At 36.5% G+C, this 19175-nt stretch overlaps 1 protein-coding gene across 4 annotated transcripts in view; it reads right to left on the bottom strand.

Moving 5' to 3' along the window:
- The window catches only part of LOC5568798 (potassium voltage-gated channel protein Shaw), a 424985-nt gene that overhangs the window by 49823 nt on the left and 355987 nt on the right, over positions 1-19175 (bottom strand). For all 4 annotated transcript variants that reach the window (XR_002500906.1, XM_021847455.1, XM_021847456.1 and 1 more), the window contains 3 exons: positions 17062-17280; positions 16394-16997; positions 172-321 (listed from right to left, as the gene is read on the bottom strand). Coding sequence is in view for 3 of the 4 variants with exons in the window: in XM_021847455.1 (XP_021703147.1) it covers positions 172-321; positions 16394-16997; positions 17062-17280 (973 nt within the window). In the remaining variant the exon portion in view is untranslated. The remainder of the gene's footprint in view (positions 1-171; positions 322-16393; positions 16998-17061; positions 17281-19175) is intronic.

Below are 19175 nucleotides of genomic sequence, written 5' to 3'. Positions count from 1 at the left end.
AAGAGGAAAGAAATCAAGAACAGCGAAGATATAAAGCATTTAACATATATGTTTGGTTTTCGGTAGAGACAACAAACCCTTTATCTACAATGTGTATCGCTTAGCCGAAGGAACATAACAGGTTGTACAGCAAATAAGCTAATATGGGACTTGAAAATCGCAAAAACTTACCCATCTTTGGCAGGATGACGTCTTTGGAGATGGTGCGGTTGGCGTTCATGCGCCGAATGGTTTGATCCATGCTTCCGGTGCTGGGTGCGTTGGAAGAGGGAAGCTTTCCGGATCCGGTATTGGCGCACACACCTCCTGGGCCACCTTGACCTGTGTTTGGGAGAAATGAAACGCGGAATAAATTGGTTAACCATGATGTGACAGACAGGATATTTGAGTTTGTAAGGTCCAAATTATTCAAAACTCTTGTCAGACCTATTAAATTAAAGATAAGGTATGCTATAGCTTAATCTTATTGTTTTTTAAAGCAATTCATCCAAATTTCAAGGCTATTCGAACTATCACAGAGTTCAGAACCAGGTGTAAGTTGCTGGTTCAGTTGTAGAATGCAGATCCAGCAGTTTTATTCGGTATACAAAGTTCCAATACGCGACCAGATCATAAAAGCTCAATTGACCTAAGTACACCCAAAATATTGAATCTCTTAACCTTCGGGCTGTCGCGCTGTTGTACTTTGTGCAACAGTTGTGATTTATATGCTATCATTTTGGAACAAAGATATCTATCGACACTAAACCAAAATGTATTCCTCAAGAATCTTCCTAAGAACAATACTCGACAGTTTTTATTTACAGAATGGCCCTTTATAATACGGTCAAATCAACAAATGTATATGGAAGTCGCATAATAATGAACGCACAATATACGCTATCTGATGGTACCTCATTTAATTCGGAATTTGACCGCTAGGTGGCACTAGTGGGCATGGAAGTTTTACTTTTGTTTTACAGATATCTCAGGAGCCTGTCCATTTAGAAAGATGGTGTCTTCGGCAAAGTTGTTTAGTATGTTAAGGACTATCATTGTTCATGCTAGTTGATTCAAAATTTTGCCACTAGGTGGCGCTAGTGAGCATGAAATTTTTGTTTTGCGGATACTGCAGGATCTTGATTTTTTAGACAGGCACCTTCGGCAAAGTTGTTCAGAAGCTCAGGGACTATCATTATTTTACAAAATCTCGAACTTTAAGGATTGAACAAAGAAAGAATTTCAGCTACTGAACAACTCTGCCGAAGACGCCATCTTTCTATGTGATCAGGCTCCTGAGATATTTATGAATCAAATATTGTATGCTTTCTAGCACTGCCTGGAGGCGAAATTTTGAATCAATTAGCTCAAACAATGATAGTCCTTGAGTTACCGAACAACTTTGCCGAAGACGCCATCTTTCTAAGTGGTCAGGATCCTAAGATCTGCGAAACATAAGTTTCATGCTCACTAGCGCCGCCTAGCGGCAAAATCCCAAATTTCATGACTCAAATAATGATAGCTACCGAAGACGTCATCTTTCTAAGTGTTCATATTCCTGGGATATTCGCAAAACCAAGGGTGTTGTACAAAGTACAACGCGCGACTACTCGCGTTACAAAAATTTGCGTGACGGCCGAAAGGTTAACAATGCAACAACCATTTTGAACATTGGAACATCCCTTAAAAAGCTTAGGATCACTACTATTGTATGCTATAGCTTCTGATAATTCAAAATTTTTGGAGTGTTGCAGTTTTAAAAATATGTGATGCAGTTATAGTTACTGTACACGTGCTATAGCCTTATTTACAAGAGCCACATTGCTAGCACGCACGCACGGGCACGCAGTACATTGTGAGACCTTGTTTGATACGCCTCGTGTTTCTTGAGATGTGTCTCAATGCGGTCTCATGCGCGCCGTCACATGTTCTGCTTAGGCGGCATCCATTTATTGCGTAACGCTAAAATTGAAAATTTTGGACCCCCTCCCCCCTCCGTAACGCTTTTTTATGAAAAATTAAAAAAAATTGTATGAGCCGTAACGCTTGAGCCTACTCCCCCCTCCCCCGAGAGCGTTACGTAATTTTTGGACGGCGCCTGAAACACCGCGTAATAATTGAAGTGATAACACAATTTTTCAGCGAGGATCGTAATTGTAAGCTTCGGATCGCCAGTCTTCAACCGTATCATGTAGACCATCTAGAGTCTAGATTCTAGACACCTAGATGAAAATAGTTGTTTTCCAAGTATGATACCGTTGGTGAGGAGTGGAGTCTACATGTCACAGTAGAGTATTACAGCAATTCAACCGAAACAGTACAGCAGTTCAGAATATGATATCTACACTCGTAATGGTAGCCATTTTTTGCTTAACACAGCTGATATAAGTTCATGTAGTCATAGAATGTACTCAAAAATCGAAATTAACGCACACGGTACTCCCTTCTTCTTCTTTCTGGCATTACGTCCCAACTGGGACAAAGCCTGCTTCTCAGATTAGTGTTCTTATGAGCATTTCCACAGTTATTAACTGAGAGCTTTCTTTGCCGACTGACCATTTTTGCATGTGTATATCGTGTGGCAGGTACGAAGATACTCTATGCCCTGGGAATCGAGAAAATTTCCTTCACGAAAAGATCCTCGATCAGCGGGATTCGAACCCACGACCCTCAGCATGGTCATGCTGAATAGCTGCGCGTTTACCGCTACGGCTATCTGGGCCCCCACACGGTGCTCCCCTGACCGTTATTATCAGAAAAAAATCTCCATCAAATCTGTGCTCACCAGTCGATTTCTATAGCTAAGCTGCATGTCTGGGCAAAATTTTAAAAAAAAATCGTAGGGCCCGTTTTTAAGTTACGGCCTTTTGATTGTCTAAGTCCACTAATTCAAAAGAAATCTGAGATATTTAAACAAGTTTTCATTTGCCGTGATTATCAGAATAGATATAATATTAAAATTTGAATCGAAGGCGTTTATATAGTTATTTGTAACTTCTGAGAGGAATTTTGAATGAGAAGATAGACAAAATTTGGAGTTACGTCCTTTTGGAAGCGTAACCATTGAAAACACTGATTTCCAATAGATTAATTAGGCATTCTTTAAAGCAGGCATTCCGTTAAGCATGTTCAAATATTTTCAATGACACATTGCACTTACATGTCACCAAAGTCTTACACAATTGATTATTTTTTCAAAAGCTCAAGCGCTATAAGGCTTTACGGAGCCATTTTCGTGTCATTATCATTATTTATAAAATATTGTTATGACTCAACTAGCTACCTTGGGCCTTTCTTAGCCAAGTGGTTAGAGTCCGCAGCTCCAAAGCAAAGCCATGCTGAAGGTGTCTGGGTTCGATTCCCAGTCGGTCTAGCATCTTTTCGTAATGGAAATTTCCTACACTTCCCTGGGCATAGAGTATGTTCGTTCCTGCCACACGATATACGAATGCGAAAATGGCAACTTTGTCAAAGGAATCTCTCAGTTAATAACTGTGGAAGTGCTCATTGAACACTGTGCTGAGAAGCAGGCTCTGTCCTAGTGGGAACGTAGTGCCGGCTATTCCGGCCAATTTTGTACTGCCCAAGAACATAAACTTCAATTGCTGAGTAATGCACTATTGGCCAAACTATAGCACTCTAGACCACTGTCAATACTTTTATAATCATTTGTAGCATACATTACAACATTTAGATTTTTCACAAAGCTACAATTTTACCTTTGGGTTTCTCGGTCTTTTCGATTACACAAACTCGTACGAACTCTGGAAAAATACAATAGGGCTAGATTTGTATAAAGCAATCAATCCATTCTTATGCTTACTCGTGAAGAAAAAGCCTCAGTACTTGAAATGTGCTTAAGAAAAATAAGAAACATGCGTTATTATTTCAATTTAAAATCAAAACACTTTCAGAGCTTTTTATTACATGTCTCCCTTGAATATCTAAACTCTTTTGAGAAGGATCTATACCTTAACCCCGAATTGCATTACCCTAGTGTCATCACCCTGAACGCACTATTACGCTGAATGCTATTGTCCCGAATATATAATTACCTTGCATGACATTGTCCCGTACCCGAGCAGAAGAAAATAACTACTGAATACCAAATTGAGGTATTCCATACCAGATAATTTCCAATACTTACAACCTAAATGAGGTATGAATGAGCCCTGCATAAGAGGTAAAATACCTCAAATAATACCTTCTGCATGTTCTACAAATATCTAGCTGATAATTGTAATACCTAAACAATATTTGATGGATTTTCATATAAAAGTGAAATTTTTCAATAGTACCTCCAGCAGACCTCAATAGCTGTTTAATACCTCAATGAAGTATTTTTAATTGTTTTAAAGATTTTTTTAACACCATTATAATACCAAATTGAAGTATTGACAACTGAACAATACCTAATTTTGGTACGATATCAAAATAGGGTATGCATAAGTTTTTGGGGAGTTATTTGTTCCTGCTCGGGAGTAATGGAATTCGAACTAATGCTATTCTAGAAACAGGAACATGCGGAGATAGTCTTCAGGTATTCGAGGTAATGGAATTGAAAGTTAAGGGATATAAAATTATATCATATAAAATATGGTAAAAACAGAGTTGTTCATGGATGTTACGTGAATTCCAGTTTTGGTTACCGGAAAATCGTAAATTGTTCTGTGACCCTGGTAATAACCTGCTGGTCCACCTACCAGAATATGGTTTTAACCCTACACAAACTGAAGATTTCCATGAAAACTTGTATTTGTTTTTCGATCGCAGACTATGCTTGTGAAGTAAAGACTCACAAACTGCTATTACTCATCACAAACGAAAAAAAATCTTTGGGAGCTTCACAAAACTTTCCAAACTGACAAAGACAAACATTTAAAATTAGGCTCTACAAATGCTACGATTTTGAACTCAATTAAATAAAATAATAACGGATGTTCTGAGCTATGCATTGTTTTCTTCCATTTGATATCGCTGCTTTCTGCGTTGTTAATTTTATTTAATTCCATAGACTGCTACCCATAAACGAAAACATAACTCGTAAAATATTCCTTGACGTATGCTTTGCTTCGATATGCAACAGGTAGCAATCAATTGCATGTAAAATAATCTGAATCGTGGGTACATGGGTTCACCAAACTAGCCAAAATATTGTGCTACAAGAACTAATTCGGTTTCATGATTCAATTGGCTCCGTAATGCTTTAAAACACTTGATCCTATGTGTTGATTGTGAAATACTTTGGCGGCATGTAAGTGAAATGTGCCATTAAAACATTTGAATATGCTCAAAGGTATAAGAATGCTTAACTAATCTATTGGAAATTATAGTTTTCAATGGTTACGCTCCAAAAAGGGCGTAACCCTATTCTTTTTATCTTCTCATTCAAAACTCCTCCTAGAAGTTACAAATAACTATATAAACCAACTTTGATTTAAATTTTGATAATATATTTATTCTGATAATCACGGCCAATGAAAACTCGTTTAAATATCTCAGATTTCCTTTGAATAAGTGGACTTACACGTATTCAAAAGGGCGTAGCTACAAAACGGGCCCTACGATTTTTTTTTAAAATTTTGCCCAGATATGCAGCTTAGCTATAGAAATCGACTGGTGAGTACAGATTTGATGGAGATTTTTTTCTGATAATAACGGTCAGGGGAGCACCGTGACGCAGAATGCCTGCTGAACGTATCGAAGATTCAACCAAAATCTTCTTCTCTTTTTTTTATTCTCTCTAGCGTTGTATCTCAGACAGAACATGCTTTTCAGCATTGTGTTCTTATTAGCACTTCCACACTTATCAACTGAGAGCTTTCTTTGTCAATTGACATTTTTGGCACCATAAGGTATGGCAGTTACGAAGATACTCTTTGCCTTGGAAAGTCGAGGAAAGTTCCTGTACGAAAGGATTCTAGACACGTGGAATTCGAATCCACAACCCTCAGCTTAGTTTTGTTGAATATCTGTGCATTTACCGCTCCGGATATATGGGCCCCAACCTGCATACTTGATCGTTATATTTTTGGTGCTTTCTGAAAAAAAGAACTCCTAATCCTATTTATAGTTTCTGCGGTATTAGTCACTGTAAAAATAAGAAATAATCAAGATCATTAGTCATCTGCCCAGAAATAGTAAGGTCCAAAACCGAGAATTTCTCATAGGACTAAATATGAACTACTACTAAAGTTTAGTTTACTTTTCTAGTAATATCAGTACATTTGATTGCTGAGGGATCTAAGGACATGCCAATATATATCTTTTATGAAGCAAGAAGGGAGGATCTTTTGCCATTTTGACCTCTTAAAAAGCTGCCAATGTTGGATACCAACTGATGGACTTCGTCAAGCTTGGACTGATTTCAACATTTTTGGGGTTATCTTTCAACATTTTTGGAATTAACTCTCATTCCCTTGAGTTGATGTCCATAAAGGATCTCCGGTCATTATGGTTTCCTGAATTAACGCATGTTTTGAGACATATCATGTTGCTAGTGGTTTTGGTAGTCACACAAAATATTTGGTACCGAACTTCTTGAAATTGCATCATTAGTCTTGTCAAATTGTTGGTGGCCGTTCCGGTTCAAGTTCTCCGTAAAATTACAGTATGGGTATTCATTTCTTGTGCTATTTAGTGTTCTTTAGTTAACCCTGGACTGGACGCTAGGGTTGCTCAACTTTGTGTAAAAAACACAATAATTAATCAATTAATCATTGTCAAAAAAATGTAGTCCAACTCGAAAGACTACCGTGCGATTGCCTAGGGATCGTTTCAGATATTTTTTTTCAGAAATTGTTATTGTACTTCTACAAGAATTTTCTTCAAATATTTTTCAACTTCCTCTACAGATACTTTGGAAATTACTCCATTGGTTCTTCTTGAAATACCTTAAGAGTTTCTTATGGGGATTTCTTCAAAAAGCTATAAAAATTTCTGCAGTGGTTCTCTTAAAACTCTAAATCAAATTCCATAAGATAATGTTCTATGATTTTTTTTTTTTCAAAAAAAATATCCAGAGTTTTTCTGAAGGCTATGGCTAGTTACACTGTGTACTCGATGTTATAAGCACCACATTGGAATGATTTTTGCTGCCATAATTTTAAAATACAATTTGGTGTAAATCTGGCTGCAAATGAGCTGACATACTATTTCTTACCAAATGTCGACATTTTTCAAAGTTTTTTTTTACCGAGATTGACACCATCTAGCACTAAACTTGTTTTTTTCGAAAATCGGAAGGTTTACGTTATTTTATTTTTTTTTTTTTGCTGGGAATCAGTTTGAAATACTATTAGGCTTTCTATATCTTGAAAATTTATGCAAACAGACTCAAGTCCAGTGATGAGAAAAGTACTTGAGCAAACATTTACCGCCTCTACATTTACATCTTTCTACACGACCATCAAAATCCAAAGCAAACCATGACCGTTCGAAACCAAAAAATGTCACGGCTCTTCAAAACTGTAATCTTCTTCTTCCTAACGTTTTTCAACCCCGAATGCGAAATGACTCAGACTGTGTGTGAACCGTTGGCAGCGCAACGCCTGATGGTATTGATGCTGCTGCTGCTTTGTGTTTTGGTTGAATGGCAGAATCGATGAACTGTGGTGAATTGTGGTCACAGTTCCCAAGACTGCCCAAGTCAAAAAAGTGTACAAACTTACTTAATCGATTCTACGTGTTTCGCAGACAAAATTCTTCACGTTTTGCTCTGAACCTACTCGGTTTTTTACTTTTAGAACGTTTAATTTCCGGATTTACAGAACGACGAAAGTAAGATTTTTAACCTTCGCAACCTAACCACTTTTTTCGCCGCTCCGCTGTATGGAGAGACAAAGTGACTTAACCACGAATCAAAACAATACACTACTTGAGTCGATTTTACACTGGTACAAAAACATCGCAAGTAGCTGAATAAAACGGCTTATCATCATAACATTATTTTTTGTGGGAAATAATAGGAACTCCCAAGTTTTTGAACGCGAGCTTATTGTATGTACAATTTAGGCAATGTACACGGCGAAAACATTCATTTTAAAACAGTTTTAGAACACAGATTGTGATTCTTTTGAATTAGTTTTCTCAAAACCACATGGAAGTTACTTACGTCGATTTGAAAAAGTAATCGAGATTTATCATTTTCTTAGGCTGGCCAAAACCGGTGGTTTTATAGATTCTGGGTCATTTGGCCGAATGCCATTTGACCGGATGCCGTTTGGCCGAACGCCATTTGGCCAAATGCCGTTTGACCGAATTCCGTTTGGCCGAAATTGAAAACAAAAGTGAACTTAAGTTAGCCTGGATTTATAATGAAATTCAGCATATTCATAAAGTAGGATAAATCATCATTGATATAGGGGAAAGTGGGGCAGTTTGGCCACCTTAAGAAAAAGTCGATAAAAGTGTTGAAAATACTATGGAAACTTTGGATTTTTGCGTGATTTCCAACGTTGTTAGAAAGTTGTCTTTTAAAACTCCCGAATCAATGAGAGATTTTTCAAAATTTGTCATTTTTTGAGTCGATTTTTTACCGATGGGTGAAATGAGCACCCTATTTATGGTTGTAAAATTAGCTCATATAATCTAAAAATTCAATTATTTTTTTACCACTACGCTTGAAAATTATTAGTATTTATGAACACTTCTTTCGAAAAGATTAAATTTTCTAAAACATTCTAACAGTAAAATTTCATAATTCTAAAATGATGACATTTGAAAGAGTTATTTTAGGCAATAGGGGCAGTTTTTTCGAACTTCATTTATTTCTTTTTCTTTGAGTGTAGAACACTGACTTGTAGCATTTCTATTGCGTCATTTTCTTGTCAGCTTTGGGGTTGCATGTTATTTCAGATGAAATTTCAAGAATTTGTGCAGTTTCAATGGGTGCTCATTTCACCCCATTGGCCAAACCGCCTCGACTACCCCTACATTAACCCCTCTACCGGCAGCTTCATTTTTTAACTCAAGAAAAAATAATCATATTGCGATAACTCTTTTGTTTCTCGGAATTTTTGCACCATTTTTTCACAAGCTCTCAAAAAACTCTTCTAGTTTTAGATTCTGCGTCAAAATTGATGATTGGTCATCTTGATCCAGGAATATTCCGAAATTCCTTGGGGACCGACGTATAACCATAACCCACGTGCTTATCTCAGACGGATACACACTCTTCGGAACAATACATTGATGAGAGTATGCTGTGAAAAAAGGAAGCAATTTTGTGCAGCCGTCTTTGATTACTGAGCTTTCATATGTCTGGTACCACGCTGGCCAAATAAAGGTCTTGAAAAGTTCATCAAACCTCATATAGTAATTTTCAGATATCTCTAAGAATACTCAACCAATTTGTATGATTTTTTATTATTACATGGCATTATATAGGCCACATTTTATTTTTTCGTTAAGTCAACGTAAAACCAAATGGCCGCCTAAGACATTTTATATGGAAAATGTCGGTCCCCCAAGGAATATTGGAATATCTTTGAAACCAGATCACCAATGCACTATGGGCCAGGGACGCAATCTGGCGGGACATAATTAATAACTCTGTAACGAAACGTTTCCGGTATTTGATGTCTTCGGCAAAGTTTTTTGTAACAACGAGGACCATCTACTGACATAAACGGATAGTTCGTAAATCGTCCGCATAGGTGGCGCCACAATCTAACTTTTTACTGTGACGTTTTAGAGACTTGACATGTTCGGCAAAGTTGTTCATTTTGATAAAATAAACAACTCTCTCGAAGACGTCAAAATTCCACAGCCTACTGTTTTCGAGTTATTGGCAAAAATAGAGAAAATTAGTGAAAAAAGGATTTTTTCACCGAATTTGACATTTTTCCTAAGAACTATGTCATATAATATTTTTTAATGATAAATATATAACAAACGCAAGCTTTGGTGGAAAAAATTTAATAATACGACGTATAAAACTTAAGAAATTATGAAAAAACTTCAAAAATAGAGCAGTTTTTGAACTTTAATATCTCCAAAAGCGCAAAAAAACGTAAGCTCAAAATTTCCGACAACATAGAGCAATACTTGATGAAACGGATGTCGAAATTCCAGAGAGGTATATTTTGGTGTTTTTGAGATTTTTTGACTTTTTTACGGTTTTTTTTTTTCATTACGCGATTAATATTTTCGTGGCAAATATTTAAGTGTATTTTAAAATTAGCGGAAAAATATATTTTATTATTTCATGAAATTATTATATCTGCTCACAGTATAAGCTGGCTTTGAATTTCATCTCGAATTCGTTGTTACAATTTTCCGGAAGCTCAAAATTTAAGCAAATCCGTTGATTGAACACATATTTAAGGTTAAACAACCTAACAGTTCTCAAAATCGAAGGAATCTTCAAATTGATACCTTTGATCTGTATTCTCTGTTTCGAAACATCCAAGGATCAACGCTCTTTCCGCTTTGAAACAAATATACAAGATCCGGACAAGAGATCGTGCGCTCTGAAGTTTTAGTATTTAGAGATATCGACATGAATATGCTTTAAAATTTGATTTTCCGTGTTAAAAGTAACAAATTCACAAAATAAATTACTCACCTCGAACCATGATGACAACAATAACTGATACATGATCAAGTTTATCATGACATACTATACCATTTGAATTATTGAAGAGTAAAAATTATGTACCCAGTTTTAATCTACACTTTCATCAACATTACTCGATATCAACTCAAGGAACTGCTCTTAAACTGAATTGCATGGCTACTATGATTGCTTTTAAAAAAAAAAAGACACGGACACCGTCTTCAACCAATTAGCTGCACATACTGTAACTTAACATTAGACAACGGACAAGCATGCACCAGTGGCATAGCCGAGAAACATTTCTGACGAAAAGTTTCAATGGCTGAAGCGGGAATCGAACCCACACCCCATGACACGATGCGCTTAAATGCCTGACGACACTAACCGCTCGTCCACGAGGCCCACAGTTTTTCGAAAATTTTTGTTCCACGACTCGTTATTTCTTAAAGTCGATCGTCCCTTCAGATTACTTATAGAAACTAACTGTATTGGAGTAATATAATCATTGTAAAAAAATGAAATATCTCAAAAACACCAAAATATACCTCTCTGGAATTTTGACATCCGTTTCATTGAGTATTGCTCTATGTTGCCTGAAAATTTGAGCTTGCGATTTTTTGCGCTTTTGGAGGTATTAATGTGAAAAAATAGCTCTATTTTTGAAGTTTTTTCATAGTTTCTTAATTTTTGTGCGTCGTATTATTAAAATTTCTCCACCAGAGCTTACGTCTGTTATATATTTATCAGCAAAAAATATGATATGACATGATTCTTAGTAAAAATGTCAAATTCGGTGGAAAAAATCGTTTTTTCACTAATTTTCTCTAATTTTGCCAATAACTCGAAAACAGTAGGCTGTGGAATTTTGACGTCTTCGAGAGAGTTGCTTATTTTATCAAAATGAACAACTTTACCGAACATGTCAAGTCTCTAGAACGTCACAGTAAAAAGTTAGATTGTGGCGCCACCTATGCGGACGATTTACGAACTATCCGTTTATGTCAGTAGATGGTCCTCGTTGTTACAAAAAACTTTGCCGAAGACACCAAATACCGGAAACGCTTCGTTACCGAGTTATTAATTTTGTCCCGCCAGATTGCGTCCCTGGCCCATAGTGCAATGATCAATATCGACACGGATTCGCAAGCTAGAAGAGTTTTTTGAGAACTTGTGAAAAAATTGTGCAAAAATACCGAGAAACAAAAAAAAATATCGTGATTTGAATGTTTTTCTTCAGGTAAAATGTGAAGCTGCCGGTAGAGGGGTTTATAAGCTTCTTAGTGTTAGTTAAAAAAAACAGTCAGTGCTGAAAGAAGAACATCCTTAGTGTAAGCAGTTGTTCACTTCTGTGCTAGCGAATCGTAAATATGTTATAGTTCTGACATCAACCAGTCTTGGCTTCTTCTTTTCACAAGGGAGAAAAAGTGTGGTACTTAGACTTTAGTGTTCACCGAGTCGTTTATTGCTATACGCAAGCAACGGTGCAGTTTTCATTTCACATGTTGTAATCTTAATCTTGGAGAAAAATGACATCTCACCTAAGTTGATCCTAGAGCTAAAAAAATGTTTTGAATAAAACGTATTATGGGCTTTAATTCCAATAACTATGAAAAATATTTCTCTCTTGAAAGAACAGCTTATGATCAAAAGAAGGAAAAAGCTTTTATGAAAATTCAAACAAGTGTAATGCATATAATCATTTCATCAGTACAACTACAAAGAACTACCGATGATTTAAAGAAGAAAAAATTTCCGATTAAAATATAAGCTAAACAATTGCCGATAGTAATGGAACCAGTATAACTCGAAATAATAACCTATGTTTAAGAGAAGGAAAAATTTCTGATGAAATAAAGTCATCTCTCCCTTACTCGATATTGAAGGGACCATCGAGTTAGGGAGGTATCTAGTAACAGAACACAAAAGCAGTGCATCTGCGTTCCAAGGGACCATCGAGTTAGCCATGAAAACTAACTTTTACTATGGTTCTCTAACTCGATATCAAAATACGGAATATCGAGTAAGGGAGAGTTAGCTGTAATTAAAAACACCGTTGGTAATCTAGTGGCGAATTAATCATCACCTCAGAGTCTTGACGCGATGTGTGGAGTTCACAACTTTGTCCTGAATTAAAAGGTCGATGTAATCATTCTCTTGGAGCTCTTCTATAGTGACAAACATGACGTCCCGTCACATCATTAAAATCAATAAATTAATTAGCTTATCAGTTACTGAACCACACTTATGAATCCTACACATCAGGGTTGTAACAATTTGAATTTTTTTTGTTCATGGTTCGGCCAAACGGCATTCGGCCAAATGACCAGGCACCGGTTTTACCCTAGTTTTTTTATTAGAAAGGAACAAACTTGTGCGGAAAGATCTGAGAGTAAGTTTCTGAATATTTTTAGAAAGAAATTTTGATTCTGATTGCGAAGGTTAAGAAATGGTAAATAAATATATTTGGAGTATTCGTAAAATTCGTAAAATATTCTTAGAGAAATGCCTGTAGAAATTTTTAAAAGTATCGGATATCGTGAAAAAACCTTCTCTATAAATCTCTGTAGATTACTCGAAAGAGCTTTCTATGAAATTGTTGTAAGAATCTTAGTTTACTTTTCTGAATAGTATTCGAAAAAAATCGTATTTTTAAATAGCACTTTAAAGACAAGGTCTTCCAAAATAATCATAAATAATCATAAATCATAGAAATAATAGTTATCCCAAGTAACAATTGGGTCCTAAAATTTGTAATGAAATCTTGTTTTTATTTAATAACACGAAAAAAGCATGTTAGTGTAATTACTTTACCAATTTTTCCCGCTCAAATAATGGCTATATCATGTTAAAACTTTAATTTAAAAATTTGGTCCATAAATGAACCTTGACACTTTTGATCATGTTTGACGTTCGCTTAGTCGACAAAAACACCACAGGGGTTTTAGTTCGACCACTGGAGTTGTTCCTGTCTGACATTTCGTAAGGGACACGGAAAACAAAATACACCCAAAATTTGAGTTTAAGCCAAAGGATGTGACAAAATCTAATAAAAATGTTTTTGGGCTTAAACCAACGGCAAACATTAGAAAATTGAGTAAACATGTGTTTTTGGCCTAAACTTAAGTGTTTGGCACTAAAATTGGGACAGGGCTTTAGGACCCAATTTCAGTGCTTTTTGATCTTAGATGTTATTTATGGAGCTTTTATTAGAGATGTATCCATTCCTAACAGATTTAATAAAGCATTGCAAAGTGCCAAACGTTCTTTTCGGTAAAAGCCACTTTAAAATGATTTGTAGATATCTACAAGAGCTCCTGTTAAAACTTATTTGCTGGCCACATTTTTTGATAATAAATTGTATTTTGAAGGAGCTGTGTAGTGTCTATTAAAACCTATACTTAAAACCTCATCTTGCTTGTCTTTTCAAGCCATAAGTAAAACTTCTAAGACTACGCTAAGTCAGCCTTCTTAAATCTCAACTGTCTGATGCATTTTATTGGAATGCAGCCTGCGTGTGGTTGTCAATATATTATGTTGATAATGATAATCACGTAGTGAATTATGGATGAATCAGAACGCAAACATAGAGATGACAAATATTCCTCTCGAAGAATTAACAGAATATCGCATATTTTTCCCACACTTGCCTGAACTCCCCGTTCTAGTGGGACAACTATATGCTGCACACAACAGCTGAGCTACACGAAAAAAGCTTCCATTTTTCAGGCACTTATCACTTACCGTTTTCTGCATCAATACAACCGATCAAGCACGACAAACTTTATTATAACAATTTATAATAAAACAGTTAGACACATAAGCACAAATTTAATAAAATGAATTACATCACAAAATTGTATCTTCCGATTTATTTACCTTTTTGACAGCACTAGCTTTCCTGAGTGCATTAAGTTTAAGTCAAGGCTCCCAAATAACCAATTTGTCTTAGTGCAGAACAAATATTCTGATTTAGGAATATTTTAGCCAGTGAAGGTTTTGCGCACGGGTACTTAAGATCAAAAGCGTTTATGAATGATTATATTGTTCGGAATAATCACCAATTGATCTTAAACCATCCCAAAGAAGACCAGCAAGATTTAACTGGATGGAATCCATTTTTATTGTTGCCGTTTTGGATTGATAATTACAATATGCGTGGGAAATTCCAATTTATGATTGAGATGAGCATGAAATCATTCTGAAAATGGAATGGAGTATAATATTGGATAGCCAATAATGATGTCGTAATTGTGGCGCGTTGCTGTAAGTCGAAAAATTTTATGTCATTCCACCAGTAAATTTTTGTTGGCAGGAATTTCACGCGATAGTAAGGAAATTTTCTGCCACGCAAAAAATGATTATTCTAATTTATTATTATGAGTCGGCAGACATCATGATGGTTTCAATATCAAAAAAAGGTTATGGTTTATAAACAAATTATTGGTTGATGTTTGTTCAATCATATGCTCTTTACATTGGTTTTATTCTGTGTATTAGGATATCGTAAAAGATTTAATACCGCTAGTTTAGCTCAATAAGGCTATACAATAGCTCTTATGAATGTTTTATAGCATACTACAAGGGTAGATATATTCATACGATACAAAACTAAGAAGTTTAGAAACGGTTTTAAGGTATAGTCTTAACAACCTCCTGTAGTGTGGGCCTTTTCGGGCTTAACGGAGTTTTATCAAAGGTTTATTAAGGTTATTAGGACAAATAAGTTCTAAAATGAGTTTTAACGATATGGTGGTAACAACAGCTTGTAGTAAATGAAAAAACTAAAAATGTTACTTGGGATACATACATATTTCATTTTCTCACATAAGAAATCTCACATAAGGCCTCTTCATTGTCAAATTATTTAGTAATTCCAAATTGATCATACAGTCAACTCTCCATAACTCGATATTCAAGGGATCACTGAGTTTGAGAGATAACGAGTTACAGAAAACAAAACCAGTGCAACTGCAATCCAAGGGACGTTCAAGCGAGCCATGAAAATACATTTTTACTACAGTCAAACCTCCATGTGTCGATATCCCAAGGGACAATCGGCACATGAAAATATCGAGTAATGGAACTGCTCCAAATGCTTCGGGAAGCTGTTTTAGGGGACCACCATAGTACCCATGACTATTTTAGTATGGTTCCATGAGTCGATATAGAGTCATGCAATATCGACTCATAGAGGTTTCACTGTATGGTTCTCTAACTCGATTTTGAGATACAGAATATCGAGTTAGGGAGCTTATAGAATTATGAAAAACTATTCCAGATGGTTACTACTTCTGGACCGGAAACTAATCGTTCAGTCAATTTCAGTTACACTTCTAATGTATACCTACACACTACAAACATATTAATGTTACCCATGCCATAGTTTTCATGTTTAGCAAAATACTAAATGTAATAAAAAAAAAACCCTTGTGAAATATCATCAAAAGTAATCGTAAAATTTTGTTGTCGAAACAAAATTTAGTTCATTCTTATGTAAAATTACATAATTTGTACCTTAAATTTACGCCATTTATTATTTAAACTAGTAGTCCCGGCAAACTTCGTCTTGCCATCAAGTAGGCTGTTGGAAAACGTCAAGAAATCCCACATAAAAATGACATCTCAATCTTCTCCCGTTTTCCAGATTATTCCGGAGCCTTTCCGGATTTTTTTTCCTCGCACGAACACGTCGCATCTCTTGTGAAGTGCAACAGTGAAAAACTTGCGTCAATCCGTTGATTCGTTCTCAAGCCATTTAGTGACATACAAACACCACTCAATTTTTATTTATATAGATATGTCGGGCATCTATGACGTAAATTTCTATGTGTGCATCTAAGTGTGTATCCAACTCACCTGGCAACCGCGGCGGTCGGGATAACTCCACCGGGCACACGCGACGTCTTCGCTTCGGCAGCTTGGCACGGGCCTGCGTGTGCGAGTAGTACATCGTAAAGTTGCTCACGATGACGGGTACGGGCAGGGCAATCGTCAGCACACCGGCCAGGGCACACAGCGCACCCACAAACATCCCGATGTAGGTCTTCGGGGTCATGTCCCCGTACCCGACGGTGGTCATCGTGACCAGGGCCCACCACAGCCCCAGCGGTATGCTGTTGAAGTCGTTGTGCGGATTGATCTGTATCCGCTCGGCATAGTACACCAAGCTGGCGAATATCACGATACCTAGAACTAAGAAAAACACTAGCAGCGTCAGCTCTTTGGCCGAGGCCCGAAAAGTTTGAATGAGAATCTTCAATCCGGACGAGTGCCGCGTCAACTTGAACAATCTCATGATACGGATGATCGAGAAGAACTCCAGGATGTCGGCGTTCTCCAGGTGGGACGCGAACCGCTGCAGTATCAGATCGATAAAGAAACTTAACGTAGCGATGTAGTCGATGATATTTACAGACGATGTGATGAACCTAAGCTTACTCGGGGACGAAATGAACCGCACCTGTTGTGAATAAAGAGAACACATTTTTAGGACACGGATATTAAGAATCTGATCGCAAATGTACCATTATCTCGAAAGTAAACCACGCGTTACACACGCATTCGATGTAGAAAAACGCCACGTGGGCATTGGTTTGCGTTTTGTCCAGCACCCAGGATGTGTTTTGGCTTGCCGTTTTGACCGTGATGTTGCGGATGTACGGGACCCGCATGTCCGGGTGCGTTTTCAGGCAGAATGATATGATCGATACACAGATGAAGAATACTGATATGATGCCGATTATCTGTAGAGAAGCGTGATAAGCAGAAGAATAAAATTTAATTTTGAAGAAGATGTCACAAAACCAATCAAGACGACACTTCATTAAGGAGCCCAAAATAGGTATAGTTTGAAGGCACAGCCAAGTCAGGTTAGTCAGAAAGTAATCAACGCGACTTTAATAGAACGAAGCTAGAAATATAATTCTATATAATAATGAACAACCGCGCGTTGGCTATGATTGTTTATTAACATTGAATTGAATTCTTTCCATATACGATGTCGTCTTAATATTGAAAAATCATAATGCAAGCACAAGTTAGTTGAAATTATGCAAATCATGTTGCAAATTAATTCAAATAATGAGGCCATATCAGATTATGATCTAGCTACAGTCCAAGATTTGTCCCCTTGGTAGATAGAGGTAAACAAAATTAGGAGAGAAAAGTTACAAAACACCTGCATGGGGATTGCTCCAGATTTGACCCCTCTATCTTCTGACAGGCCACAGATGAACCATCCATCGCTCGGCGTAGCGTGCGGTTCTGGATGGACTTTGCATTTCTTCCCGATATTTCAATCCCACTAATGGAAAAGTTCTGCACGTGCCAAGTTGGCAGATTTAATGTGTCGTAATGGTGGGCCCCAGGTCCCATACGATAAGCAGCATTTTCATAGCCACGGGGGCGCAGATAACGACCGTCGTCGTCTTCGTGCCATTCGAGTACGCCTTTAAGAGAGCGAAAGTGACGGAATAAAACCGGAACATCCTATGAACAAATCTGTCAATCAAAGTTTGTCATCCGGTGGGGCCCTCACGAGATACGACTGCACCAAAAACCCTGGAGAAACAGTGACACACTCGAGCAGCTTGAGATGGATTCGAGAACAAGATAAAGTTTTACAGACGAACCGGTCGTTTCCGATTCAAACGGTAAGAGGTGATTTATCGGTTCGTTTGCACGAGATAAAAGCTTTCTGTTAGGATGATGAGCATCGTTGAAATCAAAACGGAATGAATCGGGGAAATTGAGAGAATCCTAATGCTTTTTTAGTAGTTTGGAAGCAATGCGATTTGAAATAGGTTATTCTGTTGAAACTGGACGATAATGTTGAAATTGGTATGTCTGGAGTAGGAATCCCTAGGAGAGTTAAAGGATTGTTGGGGAATTTTAGGGCAATCCATGGATAGTAGGGTGCGGCTTATTTTTCAAAAGTTTTCAAAACCAAAAATTCGTGTGCTCTACTGAATTCAAATCACAAAAAAGAGAAACCTCAAAATCTGAGCCAAAAATATTAACATTTAGAGGTGGCGCAAGCCTGTTGAAGGTGAATTTTCAAGTTATAAAAAACGACCTGCAGTTAAGTAAACATAACTTTGTTATTTTCCAACCGATTTCAAAACTTTTAGCACCATTTTCTTTAAATTTAAATTTATAAAAAATTTGTAGAACATCGAATTTGTCTAAAATCAAAACTTGTCTTAGTTAAAAATACGTTTATCCAAATTTTTCCTCATTTTGCTAATAAAAATATTTTTGTTTGACCATAACTTCATTAAAACTCAATCGATTCCAAATATTTTTACATACTTTTGAAGCAAATTTATTTGTTTTCAAACTGTACATACAACATTTTTTTCTTAAAAAATATTTTTTACTTAGGTATTTAACAAAAACTACCCAAAAACATGATTTTTCAATGAAAAAATCAAATTTCTTTGGATTATTTAAGTTTTTTTTGCCAAAAACAGCATTTTTTTTCTAAAAAACTTAAATATGTAAAGCATTTTGCCTTAGTTACGAGTTGAATAGTGCATATATTTTTTAACATATGCAAACATAATTTTGTTTCAAAATTATTTAAAAATTGTTGCAAAGTCCTTCCCAAAGGTTTAACAAATGATAAAAATCAGTTTCA

The sequence above is a fragment of the Aedes aegypti genome, chromosome 2 (assembly GCF_002204515.2).
Source record: "Aedes aegypti strain LVP_AGWG chromosome 2, AaegL5.0 Primary Assembly, whole genome shotgun sequence".
Lineage (NCBI taxonomy): Eukaryota > Metazoa > Arthropoda > Insecta > Diptera > Culicidae > Aedes > Aedes aegypti.
This window is presented reverse-complemented; position numbering and strand designations above follow the sequence as displayed.